The sequence below is a fragment of the Panthera leo genome, chromosome B4 (genome assembly GCF_018350215.1).
Source record: "Panthera leo isolate Ple1 chromosome B4, P.leo_Ple1_pat1.1, whole genome shotgun sequence".
NCBI lineage: Eukaryota > Metazoa > Chordata > Mammalia > Carnivora > Felidae > Panthera > Panthera leo.
Genome location: NC_056685.1, coordinates 76911766 through 76929459, shown reverse-complemented (window position 1 = coordinate 76929459; position 17694 = coordinate 76911766). Strand labels below are relative to the sequence as shown.

Genomic DNA, 17694 nt, shown 5'->3' with positions numbered 1-17694 from the left:
GACCATTAAGTCCACTGTTTGGTTTTTAAAAAAAAAAAATTTTTTAACGTTTATTTATTTTTGAGACAGAGAGAGACAGAGCATGAACGGGGGAGGGTCAGAGAGAGGGGGACACAGAACCTGAAACAGGCTCCAGGCTCCGAGCTGTCAGCACAGAGCCCGACGCGGGGCTCGAACCCACGGACCACGAGATCATGACCTGAGCCGAAGCCGGCCGCTTAACCGACTGAGCCACCCAGGCGCCCCTGTTTGGTTTTTTTAAATGTTTATTTATTTTTGAGAGTGAGAGAGACTGAGCATGAGCAGGGGAGGGTCAGAGAGAGAGGGAGACAGAATCCAATGCAGGCTCCAGGCTCTGAGCTGTCAGCACAGAGCCCAACATGGAGTTCGAACTCACAAACTGTGAGATCATGACCTAGCCGAAGTCGGACACTCAATCGACTGAGCCACCCAGGTGCCCCGTTAAATCCACTGTTCTGATCTCTTTGCCATTTGTTTCAGAATGATACTGTCACTGGTAGTGAGAAAGGGAAAGATCAGGTTATGGGACCAGGTCTGGTACACACTGTATTCCTCTCCATTTCAGGTGCTTTTTAAAAGCTAGCTCAGTTCTCTCATTATGGTAAGAAGAGCTATTTATTCAGCAGCTACTTACCGGCCAGCTAGGGTATATAAAGAGCTAAGCACAGGGCCTGTTACATAATAAGCACTCGATAATTGATGGCTACTTACACAGAGATCTTAACTTCTTAAGAGAGCTTAAGAAAAGCTGGCTTCTTATAAGAAATTGAGTGGAAAAGAAGTAAACCAGGCATAAAAGGGGGAAGAACATGCCAGAGTGGGCATTTCTCAGAGAAAGTGAACGTGTACAAAGGCATGGAAATGAAAAAACCCAGTGCATTCAGGGTAGCTCAAGTAGCTAGGCATGCATGGCTAGAGGGGAGAAAATCACGAAAGGCGCAGGAAATGAGGCTACAAAGGCAAGCAGATCTTGGTACACAAAGGATGCTTGGATTTTATCCCGTGGGTGGGTCATGGGTCAAACCAATGAAAAATCTTAAACAGGGACAAGGACATGATTAGATCTGTGTTTCAGAATGATCATTCCATCACAGAATAGAGAAAGACGGACTTGAGGGAGAAGGGTCTGGAGGCAGGTGGATGACTTACGAGACTACTGTAACAATCTCAGCAAGAGGTGATAAGAGCCCGAACAAAGACCAAAACGAGGTCAATGGAGGGGAGGAACAAGAACTGACAGGATTTAGTGATCCATTAGAAGTTAAGGATGACCCTCAAATTTTTGACCCAAGTAAATGGACATTCTGAAGCAGGGTTTTGTGAAGTAGGCTGAAATAAGGAGAACAGCTGCAGACTCACTAAGTTACAGCTGTCTGGGGGAACCAGTGGGATGCTGGAGCAGAGTGCTTGAAGTCAGGCCTAGAGACACAGACCAGAGAGCCATCTCACAGCCAAGAGAGCTAAAGCCCTGGGCATGGATGAGATGACTCAGCAAGTTTATGTGAAGTGAGATGAAGGCTAATGACTGATAGCAGGAACACCCATATCAGACGGGTAAGAGAAACAGAAGCTCAAGAGACAGCAGAAGAAGGAAGAGTTAGGGAGCCGGAAGGAAATGATGCCGTAAAAGGTAAGGAAGGAGAGAGTTTTATAAAAATAACTGTTCACCATATTGAATGCTGCAGGGAAAGATACTGTGTCCAGTGGGTACTTTTCAGTCTGAAATTAGAAGTCATCGGTGCCCTTGGAGACTGTTGCTTCAGAGGCTTGATAAGCAGAAGCAATGGATGAAGGAACGAGCAAAGGAAACAAAGAAAGGAGAGGAAATGTAAGCCACACCTTCTAGGAGCTATGAGAGGGAGAGAATGCATGCACATAAGAGTAAACAGTTCCAATACACGACTGTGGGAAGCTGCTTTTTTTAAACTGGGAGAAATTTCAGCATATTTATAGGCTGAAGGGAAGGAACTGAGAACCAAGTGTTAAGTGAGAGGCTGAAGATGAGAGAGAGACAAAGACAAAAAAGACTATGAATGAAGACTATGAATGAACAGATCAATCAATGGAGTAAGATGCCAAGATCACAGAGAAGCGATGGGACTGAGAATACAGTCAGAGGGATACACCGTAGAACAGGAAAGGGGATATTTCTTCCTCTGAGAAAAGAAGGAAAGGGGATAAGGGTGGGAACTGATATAGATAAGGCTTTGAGTATTGAGGAGGGAAGTGGAGGGAGTTTGGCCTTCCTCACAAGCTAATAAGAATGGTTCTTTTTTTTTTTTTTTTTTTTAAGTTTATTTATTCATTTTGAGAGTGGGGAGGGGCACAGAGAGAGGGAGAGAGAATCCCAAACATGCTCTGGAGCCTGCCCTGGGCTCAACCTCATGAACCACAAGATCATGACCTGAGCTGAAATCAAGAGTCAGATGCTTAACTGACTGAGCCACCCAGATGCCCCAATAAGAACAGTTCTTAACTCCGCTTCATAGCCCTCTTTAAGATACTGATGAAAACTATAAACTCTGCTTCCCAAAAAGATACGCATAAGCACTCATGTTCAAAATTCTACACATGATTTTCAGCATTTCCAGGTCCACTGAAGCCAACTCATGAATCCAAAGAAATTGGCAATGGAATTCCAAAGAAATGGCCTTCAGAAGTGATCTTGTTCGTGGACAAGCATCCACACGGGAAAGCAAACTGCTCATTATAAACACAAATATATGGGGTGCCTGTATGGCTCAGTTGGTTAAGCATCTGACTTTTGGCTCAGGTCATGATCTTGCAGCTCATGAGTTCAAGCCCTGCGTTGAGCTCTGTGCTGACAGCTCAGAGCCTGGAGCCTGCTTTCAGATTCTGTGTCTCCTGCCTCTCTCTCTTCCCCTCCCCCACTCGCACTCTGTGTGTGTGTGTGTGTGTGTGTGTGTGTGTGTGTGTGTGTGTGTCTCAAAAATAAAGAAACATTAAACATTTTTTTAAAAAACACAAAAACATGAAAAACTCTCACTTACGCCTCTAGGCTATGATCAATCACGAAAAGAGAGGGCACTACTTGATGTATACAATAGCACTACATTAGACTCTAGGAATAGGGGATATAGGAGACCATCCTTGCTTTTAGGAAAATTAGAATTTAAAGAAATGAGAGGCAAAAGCCTTGGATTTAGCAATGACTTTAGATAAAAGCAGTATCTTTAAAAAACAAAGGATCAATCTAGAGCTGAAGGGAGACAAAAATCAGACTCTAAAGATAGAAGACCAGACAAGGTTGGTGGTAAGCACAACTCAAAAAAAAAGAGGACCAAGAAAACTTTTGAAGGAGGAACTGAAAGATTTTGTTCACTAAAGACAAACGGAGGACTAAGAAAAGGAAGAGACAAAAACTATTTGAGGGCTCTGAGACCCACATGTGCCTTTTCATAGCTGTTAGATGCTTGAGTCTCAGCAACCACGCTTAAATTTCAAAGCCATTTGCCAGAACCTACAGGCTTGGAAATGTACACACGCCAGATGTCTGTATGAAACAAACCAGCTACTCTTTTTTGCCCCAGTCAACTGTCTGCAGTGACCCAACATGTGTTGAACTAAGGGTAGAGGGTGCCGACAGGAGCAACTGATGGTGGAGTGAGGTCTTACTTTAAAAAAATACGTGTACAAATTGATTCCAGTCATCACTTCCTACAGAACCATATTCTGCTAAGTAACACAAGATATTAAAAACAGCCACTCACTATGCATCCATTCACTATCAGAAACAATAAAGATTACACATACCAAGTGACCACTGAATGCCACACACTATAGTCAGCTCATTTTAAACCTTACAACTCCAATGAGATTGTCATTCCTTTAAGAACTGGAAACACTAAAATGAGGGAGGGGACAAAGTCTGTCCAAGGTCACAGAGCTAGTAAGTGAAGGCCAGGAATTGGACCCAGGCCCAACAGATGCCAAAATCTGTGCTTCTCAAATGATTACGGAACCCTGCCTCAGACCAAAGTCAAACCCCCAAGACAGGGACTTTATGTCTCACTTCAAATCAAATTGAAGTGAGCCAAAATTTACAAGAAACAGTACAAGAAAGAAATGGTTGGGAAGCTGTTTAAAGAGGTTTAAGATATGAATTACCTCTGGAGGAGCTTACAGTGGGGTGAAATGAAAAACAACCGAAATATATTAGAAAATATATTGGGCAAGCAAGCAGGAAGGAGCTCTTCAAAAAGCATTCCTGAGAGAGGACCATGGAGAAGTGTACTAATCATGATACAAATATAGTGTGAGGGCCCGTTCTGGCTGATCATCCGAACTTTCACCCCTGAGGTGCTAATCCTTACACAGGTGCTAAGCAGCCACCAGGGGTTGGGCTGAAAGTGAAGGGTTAACGATTTCTCTCATTCAAAACTCCAGCCCGATGCTATGGGGCTGTCAAACAAGAATAATTTTTCAAAAAACACATCAGAACGAGGGTGTCCAAACAAGCACTCTCCTTTACAGTAGGTGACTCATTCTACCAACCAATTTGTCACTTGTCTTCTGGAACTGCCCTCAAAACCAGTTTACGTCATTCTACTTTTTTGACAGTCACAACTCAAGTCGGTTTACAATCGCTCTAATTTTTTCGATCACACCTAGTTTGGACTCCAAAAGAATAGGGCTGCCTGGGTGTCTCAGTCAGTTAAGCACCTGACTTTGGCTCAGGTCATGATCTCGTGGTTCGTGGGTTCGAGCCCCATGTCAGGCTCTTTGCTGACAGCTCCGAGCCTGGAGCCTGCTTCAGATTCTGTGTCTCCCTCTCTCTCTGCTCCTCCCCCACTTGCGTGCGCGTGCGTGCTCTCTCTCTCTGAAATAAACGTTTAAAAAAAAAAAAAAAGATCCAAAATGGACTCCAAAAGAACATCACCAGTTTTTCTCTACTTGATTCCAAGTAACCTATAAAATGAAGCTCCACCCTCAAAGAAAATGTGTCACCATGAGGATTTTCAAAGGAATGTGCCACAGGCTCTGACTGCAATTCCTAAAGATGAGTTCCAGCGTAAGATGAATGTAGCCCACCAAAAACATATACATGCAAGTTTTGGGGAAACCACTTAGATAATGCCCAGTTTGGGTTATTTAAAAATCCACACCCCTGTTTTCCTTAATACTCCGAGCATTAGGTAGGACAACTGCTTAGATGTAATTTTCTGATAAACGGACATCCTATGAATTCACAACTGTGCTACGTATTTTGGGGAAAGTGGACCACTTTCCCAATTGTAGATAAAGCAGGAGGGACTCCCCAGTTTCCTGGTTCCTTAATTTTACTTGCCCACTTGTGAAATATGATCTCTAGCCAGCATCGTCCCCTTTCCCTCTTCCACTCCCCCACTGCTTCCCCACTCCTAAAGAGGATTCCCTTCAACTCCTAGCAAGGGGCCCTCTCTTATCCCTCCACCTTCAAGGTGGGCCCTATACCATGCTTTATGGACTCCAGAGATAAGTGATGGAATAGGAGAAGGGAGGATGTGACTGTAATTGTTGTGTTTGTGCTCAGAGAAGTGTTCAAGTCACAAAAGGCAGGAGTCCTTCCTGTGTTATTTTGTCTTGAATACTTTCCTGTCATCTTTGGACACTGAAAGACTTCAGCTACTTCTGACAAGCCACAGAAGTATGGGATTTATGTCCCTCTTCCCTTCATACTTACGACTGAACTGCACGGGCAAGATCACAACCATCTCAACACACAATCCCATCTTATATTTATAGTTCTCTGCTGGTTCTTTTTCACAACAACAAAGCAGATAGCTTCCTCTTTTCTTAGAAGGCAGCCTCTGTACAAAACTCTATCGTGGTCTCATATACTGTTTGGTTGGTATTTAAGTGATATCCCTACCAGATTCAGGGCTCTTTAAAAGCTGACACAGAGCCCTGCTCACCTCTGTATCCGCAGCACATAGTAGGCACAAAATAAATGTCTGTTGAAGCAAATAAGTGAATGACAGACTAGGAAGAGATTTCAGACAGAGAATCAAGGGGACTACTTAGAACTGTGGCACACAACTGTTACATAGCATTTCCTTAGAGTAAAAATGAGAGGTAACAGTGTGTGCCCTAACAGTAAAGATATTTAAATCATCCGATGGTAACAGATGCCATAATTACATGGCAGCTTAGGATAATGGCGCTTATTACGTGAGCAACTTTAGCCAAAACACTTAACCTCTTAACCTTTCGAAGTTTTCCCTTCTGTGAAAACAGAAAAGAAAGAAGGAAGGAAAAGAAAAGGTAAGAGAGGTGGTAATAACATCTATCTATTCTACCTAATCACCAAGTTGCAGCAAAGCCCAGATGACATAATGCACAGGATCATTATACAGTGTATTTTGTATGACAGGTTTCAACAAATAAATCTCATCATTAGTGTTACTTTAGATGCATACACTCGGGTAAAACATGTGAATAAAGTTCAGGCAACAGAATTTATTGTCAAACATGTAATAGATATGGCAGGAACAAGAATATATGTGGATCATGAAGAAAATACCCAGCATGGGAATACCTGTAGAAACCTCCTACCTATTCAATTCATCTGCAGAGAAGCTCATGATTATTTGTAACTTCAACTTTAAGTGATTCTCGAGGAGCTTTCTCCGCTAAGTCCACGGTGACCTGCCTGAAGCACCAGACACAGCCCTGGGCTCTGCAACGCGCTCTGCGGCAAACAGCCCACAGAGGCACAAACCTGCATTTCAGCCCAGAGTTGGCGGAGCTATGACCAAAGCCTGCAGCCGAAAATACAGACAAGCACAAAGAAATTTCTTTCACAGTATACAGCTCAGGCTATCATTATAATTAGGACCAACTATGGCCCGAACGTTTAAAAAAAAGAATAAAATCACGGAATAAGTTCCCCCAAACCAGCAACACATGACAAACACACAGTTAAAAGCACATTTTTTTCAAAAGGAAAAAAGAAAAAAAAACTTTTGTCAGAGCAGCAGCTGTAGAGAAAATGTACAATAAACAAACAGGCAGGATTCATTCAAAATATACTACAGACATCACAAACATATCCCATGCTATAGATCCGGGGGATAGTGGGTTGTTTTCACTTCACTTGAATCCCTAAAAATGTCTACCTATTTCTCTAGTCAAGCGTCCTCTGTACTGTATTTTTAAGCAAGAGAAAAAGACAGATGGCCAAGATGCTGATACTGCAGGCCCAAGATTTTTCAACTGTATTTTTCCCAGTTGTCCATTGCTAAAAGAGATACAGGACAACGTAGTACAAATCTACACGAAACCAACTCAAACTAAGTATATGTCAACCAAAGCAATCCTGCATCAGAAAGTAAACCAGGAACTTGTCCTGACATTCAGTTTATAGGAGTCTGACACCTTTCTAAACCAGAGAAAGGTGAGCTAATCAGTGTTAGTCCTAGAAACAGTTCCTCAGAATCATTTCTAGAAACATTCAGAGAAGTAAACAATAATCAGCTGGAAGCCGATATACCAAGAATAAGGAGCTTCCAGGATTTCCCTCTGTGTAAAAGCAATCAACTCCTATTTTTAATCTCATTCTGACACAAACAACCAGCCAAAGCGCTCCCTTTTCTGGCTAATCAAATATAGCTGATCTGTTACTATGAAGTTAACTGTTTTAAAAGTCAGATTTGAATGGAAATCATTACAGATTTAATGACAATACTTTAGTATAGGAGAAGAATGAGGTTATCTTGAGAGGCAGAACCGATGGTAAGGCTCTAAATACGTCACAGAAACCAACTCATCCACCACCACTGATTCTGGGGATGGGCAAAAAACACCCTCCTATCTGATTAATTGAAAAATAATATGTTGGCAATTAAGTGCAAATGAAAACAGCACCTCCCTATATATTGGGAAAACCTAACAGGGTTATTAAAAATTAATTATTTCCTTGTATGCCCAACAGGATTTGCAACGTTCAAAATCCACTTCTGGGTTTTCATTGTAAAGGATTGGCGGGGGAGGGGGCTGGGGGAGAGAATGCTTTGATAAGTAAACAAAAAGTCCGAACTCTCCTGGGAACTTGTCACATTCTTCTCTTCCAAATCCACAGTATTTAATCCACTTGAAAAACGCCAGCAAAGAGGGCCTTTGGCAAGGAACTCAGTAAGAATATGCAACTCTGAGGACACCACCACAGTACTGACATCAAGCTTGTAGAAAATGCTGCTTTTGTCTCAGAGTCAGCCCCTGATAAAAACAGGAACTTTATGGAGAACTGATCACAACTGCACAAGAAGCCTGATCACATGCCCACAACAGAGCAACGTTTCTCTCATTGTTGTCCAAGTGACTTCTCCAATAACAGCGGCTCGATTTACTCCATTCTTTTAATTCTCAAAATAAATCCAACCCTCCTTGCACCAACCCATTGTCAAAAGAAAGAGGGTGCCGGCCAGGATTTGCATGTAACCGGTAGTCACCCTCCTTCTCTCTTCAAAGACTCCAAAAGGTGATCAGATGCGGAAAATTCACCCCGAATACAGGCACCAGGAAAAAAAACCCTTATGACAAAGGTGGTGTGAAAACAGCACAGTGGGTCTCTCTCTGGGTTAATGCCACTGCTTCCAATCTCCCTAGGACCCTCAGTGGCCCACCCTGCTCCTAGCTCACTCCTGTCACTGGGGAGGCATCTCGCATTGTTAAAGAAGGAGGAAGAAGAAATGCTGCGGATTTCCCATGTATCTTTCTCTTTTTCTGGAAGGGGGAGGGGAGCTGAAACAGGCATGGGGCCCTCCCCTCGAAAAGGGTAGAGGACAGGCGAAAGCTGTCAGCCACCCTGCTCTCAGCCTCAGCCTCACCCCCACCCCCACCGTGCCCAGACGCCCGGGCAGAAGCGGGAGGGCGCAGCTTTGTCTCGGGTTTTGAGGGGCAGGGAGTGCAGAAACAGCCCGGGCCCGGGGAGGACTTCTCCCCGAAGCCCCTGCTTAACCCCTACCCAGAGAACACAATGAACGACTCAGGAAACCCACTTCATGGGGTGCGAGAGCAGGGAAGACGACCCTTCGGAGCACGGGCCAGATTTCCGGCACCCTCCTCCCATCTCGCCCGCACGGCCAGCAGGGCGCGCGGCGAGGACCTGCTCTCCCTGTCGCCGCGATCCGCAGCGGCGCCCGGGCGCTCGCTCCCCCCGCCCGGTTCCTACCCTCCGAGAGCTCCAGCTCCAGCTCCGCCAGTTGCGCCCGCACTTCGGGCGGCAGCGCCGCCACCGCGGCCGGCGCGGGCTCCAGGCCTCGCTCCGCCATCCGGGCTCCGCCAGCCACACTCCGGAAGACAAGAGAGGGGGCCGAAGGAGGGACGGACTGACGCGGGCCCACACCCGGGCTACAGGATCCGGCTCCGGCCGCCGAGCTCCGCCGCTGCCGCCGCCGCCGCCGCCGCCATGAGCAAAAGTCACGTGAGCGCGGTGGCCCCGCCCCCGGGCCGAGGACGCACCGCCTCCGCAGCCAGGCGTCGCTGAGGACTCGCGGGCTTACGGCGGCCTCTACTGGGAATCTCCTAAAACGACGAGTCCAAGCCCGCCACCCGGAGCTCTCCTAGGCGAAAGGAGCTCGAGGTGTTGATGTCAGCGTGGACGCGCGTAGCGTTTACCTTTTACGAGCTCATAAGCAAGTTTTCAGAGGACCCAAGCCTCACCTTTTCCACTTCTCTTAGTAGTGTATGCCTTTGTCTTGTTCTCTCCTCAATTTTCCCCTGATTGGCATCTACCCATTTTTGAGGACCAGAACTCAGGCCACTTTTTTTTTTTTTTTGACTGATAAATGATTTTTTTTTTTTTTTTTTTTTTTTTTTGTAATTGTATCACCGGCCTTTTCTTTTACTGGGACTTCCCAGTCCCACTTCCCGGGAGCTCTCTGTTTCTTTCAGTTCTAGCATTTAAGGCAATGGATGGAGAATCTCCTTCCTTCTACCTAGAAATTCTAACTACTTGTAAGTGGGGAACTTAATCTTATCTTTTTGTACTCTTCAATGTTTGACTTAATAGATATTCCAAAAATATTAACATTTAATTCAATGTAAGGAGGATCCAAACATTTGTGTATTTTTACCAGGAAATACTGGAGCAGATTAAATAGTCATTCATTCATGTTCTATCATAGTATTATACATATATTTTTTATGCCAAAATTCACCTTCACAATTTGAGAGATTTCAGCCCCTTTTGTACTGATCCAGAATTGGTCTTTTGAGAGAAAAGGCCACAACATCTATTCAGTAGGAGTTTCTAGACAGTATTGTACCATTTATGGGCTGAAAGGAAAATTATTTTTTAGTTGAGAAAAGAATTTAAGCTTGAAAAAAGAAATCTGACATCATGGTTGATTGAGGAGTAGATGGAAATTTCCTTTTAACTGCAACAATGTAAGGAGAATCTTAGGAATGTATATCTGTGTCCTCTGGTTTAGGTAGGACTGTTGAGAATTTTTTTAGGTCTACAAATTGGTTGACATTCCTCCCATCAAAAAGTGAGGTCCAGTTTCGCTCCCCTGAATCTGAAAGGGCTTCTGACAGCTTTGACCAATAGAATATGGCACAAGTGATACTATGTAAATTCTGAAGTTAGGTTCTAGAAGGCCATGCAGCTTCCCCTGGTTCTCTTGGAATTCTCCCTCTCCAGAGAACCCCTCTGAAGATCCTCCCTCCCAGGGTGCTCTGAGAACTCAGTAGCCGTGCAGGCAGCTATCCACATGGAAAGCCACATGAGGTGCTCTGCCCAACCTCCCCAGCTCAGCCCAGCCTTATCATCGTCCTAGCCCAACATGAAGAAGCCTGAAGATGACTCCAGCCCCTAGACATTTGAGTCTTCCCAGCTGAGGTCCCAAACAATGTGGAGGAAAGACAGCTCATGCCTGTCACGCCCTGTCCAAATTTCCTGCGAACATAATAAAATGGTTATCCTATTATGCCTCTGAGCTCGGGGTGGTTTGTTATACAATAGACTACCACAAGGAAGATCTTAGCAGGTGTTCTTGTTTACCCTCCCAATAGCCCTTACCCCCTCTTTCCTTGTCACTAGACCACACCAATCCTATTGAGGCTGAATATGCTACACACGCACTTTTCTGCCCTCCTTGGCGTGTGTGTGATCCCCTGGGGGAACTAGTGGAGGGGGAACATCTGTGGATGATCTCCCTTCTTGATGAGACAAATACGTGCACAAGGAGAAAATGCCCCTTCACTTCCTTCCTGTCTTTGGGTGTTGTCCACTTTAGGGTACCAGCAGTCATCCTGCAACCATAAGAGGAAAGCTAAGAGAAGCACAGAGACATCACCTAGAACTTGACAGAATTGGTCTGCTAAAATAACGAATTCTGGAACCACCTATATTAGGCTTCTCCTTACATGAGAAAATAGGTTTAAGCCTGTTTTAGTTTCATAGTCTGCTGTTTACAGCCAAAAGCTTCCCATGTGATGCTCAATTTACTACCTAAAAATGGAGTATTATGGGACGCCTGGGTGGTTCAGTAGGTTAAGCATCTGACTCTTGGTTTCTGTGCGGATCATGATCGCAGGGTGGTGAGATCAAGCCCCACATCAGGCTCCATGCTGGGTGTGGAGTCTGCTTACGTTTCTCTTTCTCCCTTGCTCCCCCACTGCCCCACCCACACTCACTCTGTCTCTCTCCAAAAAAATAAAAATAAAAATAAAAATAAAAATAAAACAAAAAATGTAGTATTACAAGTGAGCAAAATATGAAATGACTGAGTGCGGTTGCCAAACATCCAGTAAACTATTATGTCACCACGTGTAGATTGGGGCTGTTTTGCGGCGGAAATAACTGGAAAATTCAAGATTTGGGGAGTGAGTTGGTGTGGCTTTCAGTAAATTCATACAAAAGAAAAATCGTCTGAAGATGTCCCAGTGGAGGACAGGTGGGTAAGTTTGTCTTTGCTAAGAAGCTTTTCTGGCTGCAACTGAAATTGACATGGATGACAGGGTGGAGCTTTGCTGGCTTGGGGAAGCCAAGATCTCTCAAGTTAAGGCTAGGATAAAGAGAAGAAAGAACATGGGAGATTTAACAGGTGACAAAATTGAAAAGATTGTGGCTGCTGATGTCTGAAGAACCTCAAGACCTTTCATTAAACAGTCTTTGTCAGATGGAGGTAAATTTAGTAATGAGTACAATAAGCCTAGCAGGAAACATTACATTAAAGATGGGATTCCTGGGGCTGCAGGGTGGCTCAGTTGGTTAAACATCCAACTCTTGATTTGGGCTCAGGTCATGATCTGATGGGTTGTGGGATCCATCCCACGTAGGGCTCTGTGCTGACAGCGCTGAGCCTGCTTGGGAATCTCTCTCCCCCTCTCTCTCTGCATCTCTCTCTCTCAGTCTCTCAAAACAAATAGGGGCGCCTGCGTGGCTCAGTCGGCTGAGTGATTTTGGCTCAGGTCATGATCTCACGGGTCATGAGTTCGAGCCCCACATCTGCTGTCACAGAGCCTGCTTCGGATCCTCTGTCCCCCTCTCTCACTGCCCCTCCCCTGCTCAAGCTTTTCCTCTCTCAAAAATAAATAAATGTTTAAATAAATAAACTAAAATAAATTTTTTTAAAGGTGATATTCCTCCCTCTGAGGTCATTAATTTCAAATTGTCTCAAGGTCCTTTAAGGTAGAGAAGAGGATATTTGCTGAGTATAGACACAAGAGCTATGGGGCTGAAATTCTCAGGTTTATGGAATGATCAGTGCTGTCCAATAGACACACAATGTGAGCCACATGTATGTTAAATTTTACTACATTAAAAAGTAAAAAGAAACAGCATATCTCAATCCAGACTAGCTACATTTCAAGTGTTCTATGGCTAGTGGCTACCTGGTTGGACAGGGCAGGTCTAGATATTTACCTGCTTTATTAGCACATGGAATTGACTGGATTAAACAGTCCAGAACCCCACTAAGTTTTTGTACCACGCGTATTGCCAAAGATATTCCAAACTTGGCTTTAGCTGCCACTAATTATTCAACACTATAAGCAATCTCGAAACTTCCAACTCCTGCCAACAGAAAAATGGCTGCCAGAGTTCTGCCGCTAAGGACATATACCCAATACCCATATTAGGTATGCCCATGAAGGACAGTGGATAACTAAGACACTTCCAGAGATCAGAACCAGAGGCTGCCAGACTAGCTAACACATTCACTCCATTTACCAGGGTTGGGCATCCTCACTAGTCCTGTCAGGCAACATGCAATCTACCCCCTGTTTTAAAAAAAAATTTTTTTTTAATTTATTTTTGACAGAGAGAGAGACAGAGCATGAGCAGGGGAGGGGCAGAGAGAGACGGAAACACAGAATCTGAAGCAGGCTCCGGGCTCTGAGCTGTCAGCACAGAGCCTGACGCAGGGCTCAAACTGGTGAACTGCAAGATCATGACCTGAGCCGGTCAGCCGCTTAACTGACTGAGCCACTCAGGCGCCCCTGCAATAACCCCTTTTACCCCTCACTGTACTCACTATCCTTAGGTAAATCCCTCCTATTCATTGGGTTTAATCATATGACTTGCTTTGGCTAATGGGACAATTATAAGCATGACCCAGAGACTTGGCAAGTGCTTGTGCATTTGTCTTTCTGCTTTTGAGACCGCTGCCTTGTGAATGAGCAGGAGCTAAACTACTAGATGAGGAGAGACATGGCCCAACTACCCCCACTGCTCTAGCTAGGTAAAAAACCCACCCTGCCGAGGTATAAGAGTGAGGCCATAGACTGCCAGTTGAGCACAGATCCCAGCTCAAATGGCTAATGCATGTGCACCAAAAATGGTTGCCATTTTAAGCTGCTAAGTTTTGTTCATTTGTTACACAGCAAAAACTAATAAAAACAGGTATGATATGTACTCAGGGACAGTGTCTGCTAAATATTCCCCTTTCTGAATGGGAATATCATTGTACTTACAATCCGTTGTCTGGCATTGTCTTACGCAGTAGTTCTCAAACTTTAGCATACATCAGAATCATATGGAAAGCTTATAAAACACAAATTGTGACTTCCAACCCAAATCTCTGGGTCATGATTCCATAGGTTTGGGATATGGCCCAACGATTTACATCCTTAACAAGTCCCACGATGACACTGCTACTGCTGATGGGAGGACCATGTTTGCTAGACCATTGGTCTATGGCATGTGTTGGAAACGGTTAACTTACAACTCCAGGTTGCTGGTCCATGAGGCATCATCCCCAGATATGAAGGAGAAAATTGCGTGGTCCCAGAGGTCTGGACTTGGAGCTGGAGGAAGTAGTGGTGGGGGTTGTCTCCCGTTGAGGGACGAAATGAAATTTCGTGTGAGCGAATTATACACTTTTTTGGTCTAATGTGTCATTCAAAAACACAGTTTTCTGACTGATTTTCTGCCTGGATGATATATCCATGGACGTAAGTGGGGTGTTCATATCCCCTGCTATTACTGTATTACCATCAATTTCTCCACGTCCATTAATATTTGCTCTAGGTATTTAGGTGCTTCAATGTTGGGTGCATAGATATTTACAATTGTTATAGCCTCTTGTTGGATTGAATCATACACATTCATAATTATGTGTAAATGGAATAAAAGTTTGCCACAAATGAGTGGGCTGCAACAGAGGCTGGGAGCTGTCTACCCAAAGTTCATTTCCCCTCCTTTCTACTTTGTCCGGAGAGCCCAGCTACCATCACAGAGGCTGAAATTGCCAGATACTCAGCCTTCCTTGCTGCTAGGTTATTATATTACCCTATCCTGGTCAAGGGGCCCAGATGGAAGTCAGCTAGGGGTCAGGGAACGGAATTCTGGGAAACATATTACACCCTGATAAACAGAGAACATCTGAGGAGAATCCGGAGAACCTGCTAGGTTCTTGGATAATTATACCCTCAGAAGAGAGTGGCAGTGGTAAGGCTGGCAAACAAAAGGTCGGAACAGAGGGACAGCCACCAAGTCCTGAAGATGGTGGCAGAAAGCAGCAACCTGGAATGACTTGTGATCCACCTGTTGGGAACACCCAAAGGTGCCTGAGTCGGGTAAAGAACAGGAAAAGAATCCTGTCAGGGAGTCTCTCACCTGGAGGAAGAAGCAATACATTTTTTGCATTTAGGTTAATAGGCTCTCACTTGTACCCCTAAATTGAATACTGGGAAAATTTAGGTTACATAAAACCTACCTATAATTGAAACTATATAATAAAGTCCTATAGAAACTGGAAGATACTCCACAAAGGAACGAGTTCTGGGAGATGAACCAACATCTCATGATCAACTTGGAGATTTTTATGTTCTTTTTTTTTAATGTTTATTTATTTTTGAGAGAGACAGAGACAGAATGTGAGTGGGTCAGGGGCAGAGAGAGAGGGAGACACAGAATCCGAAGCAGGCTGCAGGCCCTGAGCTGTCAGCACAGAGCCCGATGCGGGGCTCGAACTCACGAGCTGTGAGATCATGACCTGAGCCCAAGTCAGACACTCAACCGCCTGAGCCACCCAGACACCCCGGAGATTTTTATGTTCTTAAGTCCGTATGAAACCACTGGAAAAACAGCAGAAACGTACAGTAAACTCTTTTCAACTTAGGAGGGTTTAGAAAAGTATCAGGAAGAAGGGTCTCTTCCTGTGTTGTGACATGTTACTGGCGCAGGCTGAGGTGTGCTTCAAAAGGAAAGGCATCTTTCCTCACTCTGATCTTAAGTGAAATCCTGGCAGGCAGAGAATAAAATAGAATAAACTAGTTGAGCCTTTTAAACTCTAATAGTCAATTACTTTGCATGACTCATCCCCATTATGCCATAGCTGTCGTAACCATAGTCATAGACCCAGAGTAAGGACTAGAATGCTGTCATAGATGAGACCAATCTGTTTAAATTTTTCTATTTCTAGTGCTATTCCAGCACTATACTACTAGCATAGTAGTGTGTGTATAACAAGGGGTAAAAACAACAACAACAAGTCTATTTGGATGAAGATAGCCTGTAGGAAATGATATAAAGGCAAACAGTAACCTATACAAAATTATGTAGAAATGTATTAATTTAATTCCAGATAATTTAACTCCTCCCTTCTATAAGGTAGAGCTTAACTCCTCCCCACTTGAGTGTGGGCCATAGCTGGTGACTTGATTCCAAAGAGTAGAGTATGGGGGCATCTGGGTGGCTCATTTGGTTAAGCATCTGACTTCGGCTCAGGTCATGATCTCGCAGTTCATGGGTTCAAGCCCCGCGTCGGGCTCTGTGCCGACAGCTTGGAGGCTGGAGCCTGCTTCGGATTCTGTGTCTTCCTCTGTCTCTCTCTGTGCCCCTCCTCCGCTTGCGCTCTCCTTCTCTATCAAAAATAAGTAAATAAATATTAAAAAAAAAAAAAGAGTAGACTGTGGAAAGAAGAAACTTGACAAACACTACCTCAGCCAGGTGATCTACATCAGCATCATCAATAATAAGTCGTGTTGTTAGTATGAACCCTTGATATGATGGGATAAAAATTACATTTCACTTTGGCGGTCTTTTTCCCCAAGACTCCTAACTCCAGCCTAATAATGAGAAAAACCCAAATCAACATTCTATGACATTCTCTAGAGTGTCTGACCAATATTCCTCAACACTGTCAACGTTATCAAAAATAAAACACAACAAAAAATCTGAGGAAATGTCACAGTCCAGAAGAGCATAAGAAGACATGACAATGACAAATAATGTAGCATTTGGATGGGATACTGGAACATAACAAGGACACTAGAGAAAAACTAATGAAATCTAACTAAACCGTGGAGTTTAATTAATAGTATGTACCAAAACTGGTTCCTTAGTGGTAACATATATACCATAGTAATGTAAGATGTTATCGATTGTGGAAACCAGCCTAGGAGGACCGACGAACTCTGTACTATCCTTGCAATCTTCAGTAAATTTAAAACTCTTCTAAAAATGTTCACTTAAAATAAAGGACCAGCAGGAAAATTATAAAATATTCCCAACATACAGTTAGGTATAAAGAGAAATATAACACGTGGCTACCTACTAATACTGCCTTAAGAAATATTAACATTTACCACGTCTTGCTTTTTACAAGAAATACATGATGAAGAATTTGAGTCCTTGTGAACCCTTTCATCTGCAAGATTTTATACTTTTGCTACATACGTATGTTGTAAATAATATAGCTCTACAAATGTATATTATCTTCTGTATATTTATGAGCACGGTATCATACTGTACACATCTTTCTGTAGCTGCATGTAGTTCTAGATGATTCATTTTAACTGCTGATTGATATGCTATTATCAGAATATGTTATAATTTATTCTTATTGGACATTTATGATTTAGGGGTTTTGTTTTGTTTTTGTCTTTTGCATTCAAAGTTGCAAGACTATTCTTGTGTATATCTTTTTGAGTACATATTTGAGAATTTGTTATATATACCTTGGTCTTTGCATTTGATCACCTTGACCTATACTACCTACTGGAAAGTCAAATGGCTATCCAAAGTTGTAGCAGCTAATACTCCCATAGAAATGTATCAGAGTTCCTATTAAAACATTTTTTTTAATGTTTATTTATTTTTGAGAGAGAGAGACTGAGCATGAGTAGGGGAGGGGCAGAGAGAGAGGGAGACACAGAATCCGAGGCAGGCTCCAGGCTTCCAACTGTCAGTACAGAGCCTGATGCGAGGTTCGAACTCCAGAA

At 43.7% G+C, this 17694-nt stretch overlaps 1 protein-coding gene across 4 annotated transcripts in view; it reads right to left on the bottom strand.

The window, feature by feature from the left end:
- The window catches only part of DIP2B (disco interacting protein 2 homolog B), a 226174-nt gene extending 216759 nt beyond the window's left edge, over nucleotides 1–9415 (bottom strand). For all 4 annotated transcript variants that reach the window (XM_042946513.1, XM_042946516.1, XM_042946514.1 and 1 more), the window contains exon 1: nucleotides 9194–9415. In XM_042946513.1, coding sequence (XP_042802447.1) covers nucleotides 9194–9293 — 100 coding nt within the window. In that variant the 5' untranslated portion in view covers nucleotides 9294–9415. The remainder of the gene's footprint in view (nucleotides 1–9193) is intronic.
- Nucleotides 9416–17694: the final 8279 nt, after the last annotated feature.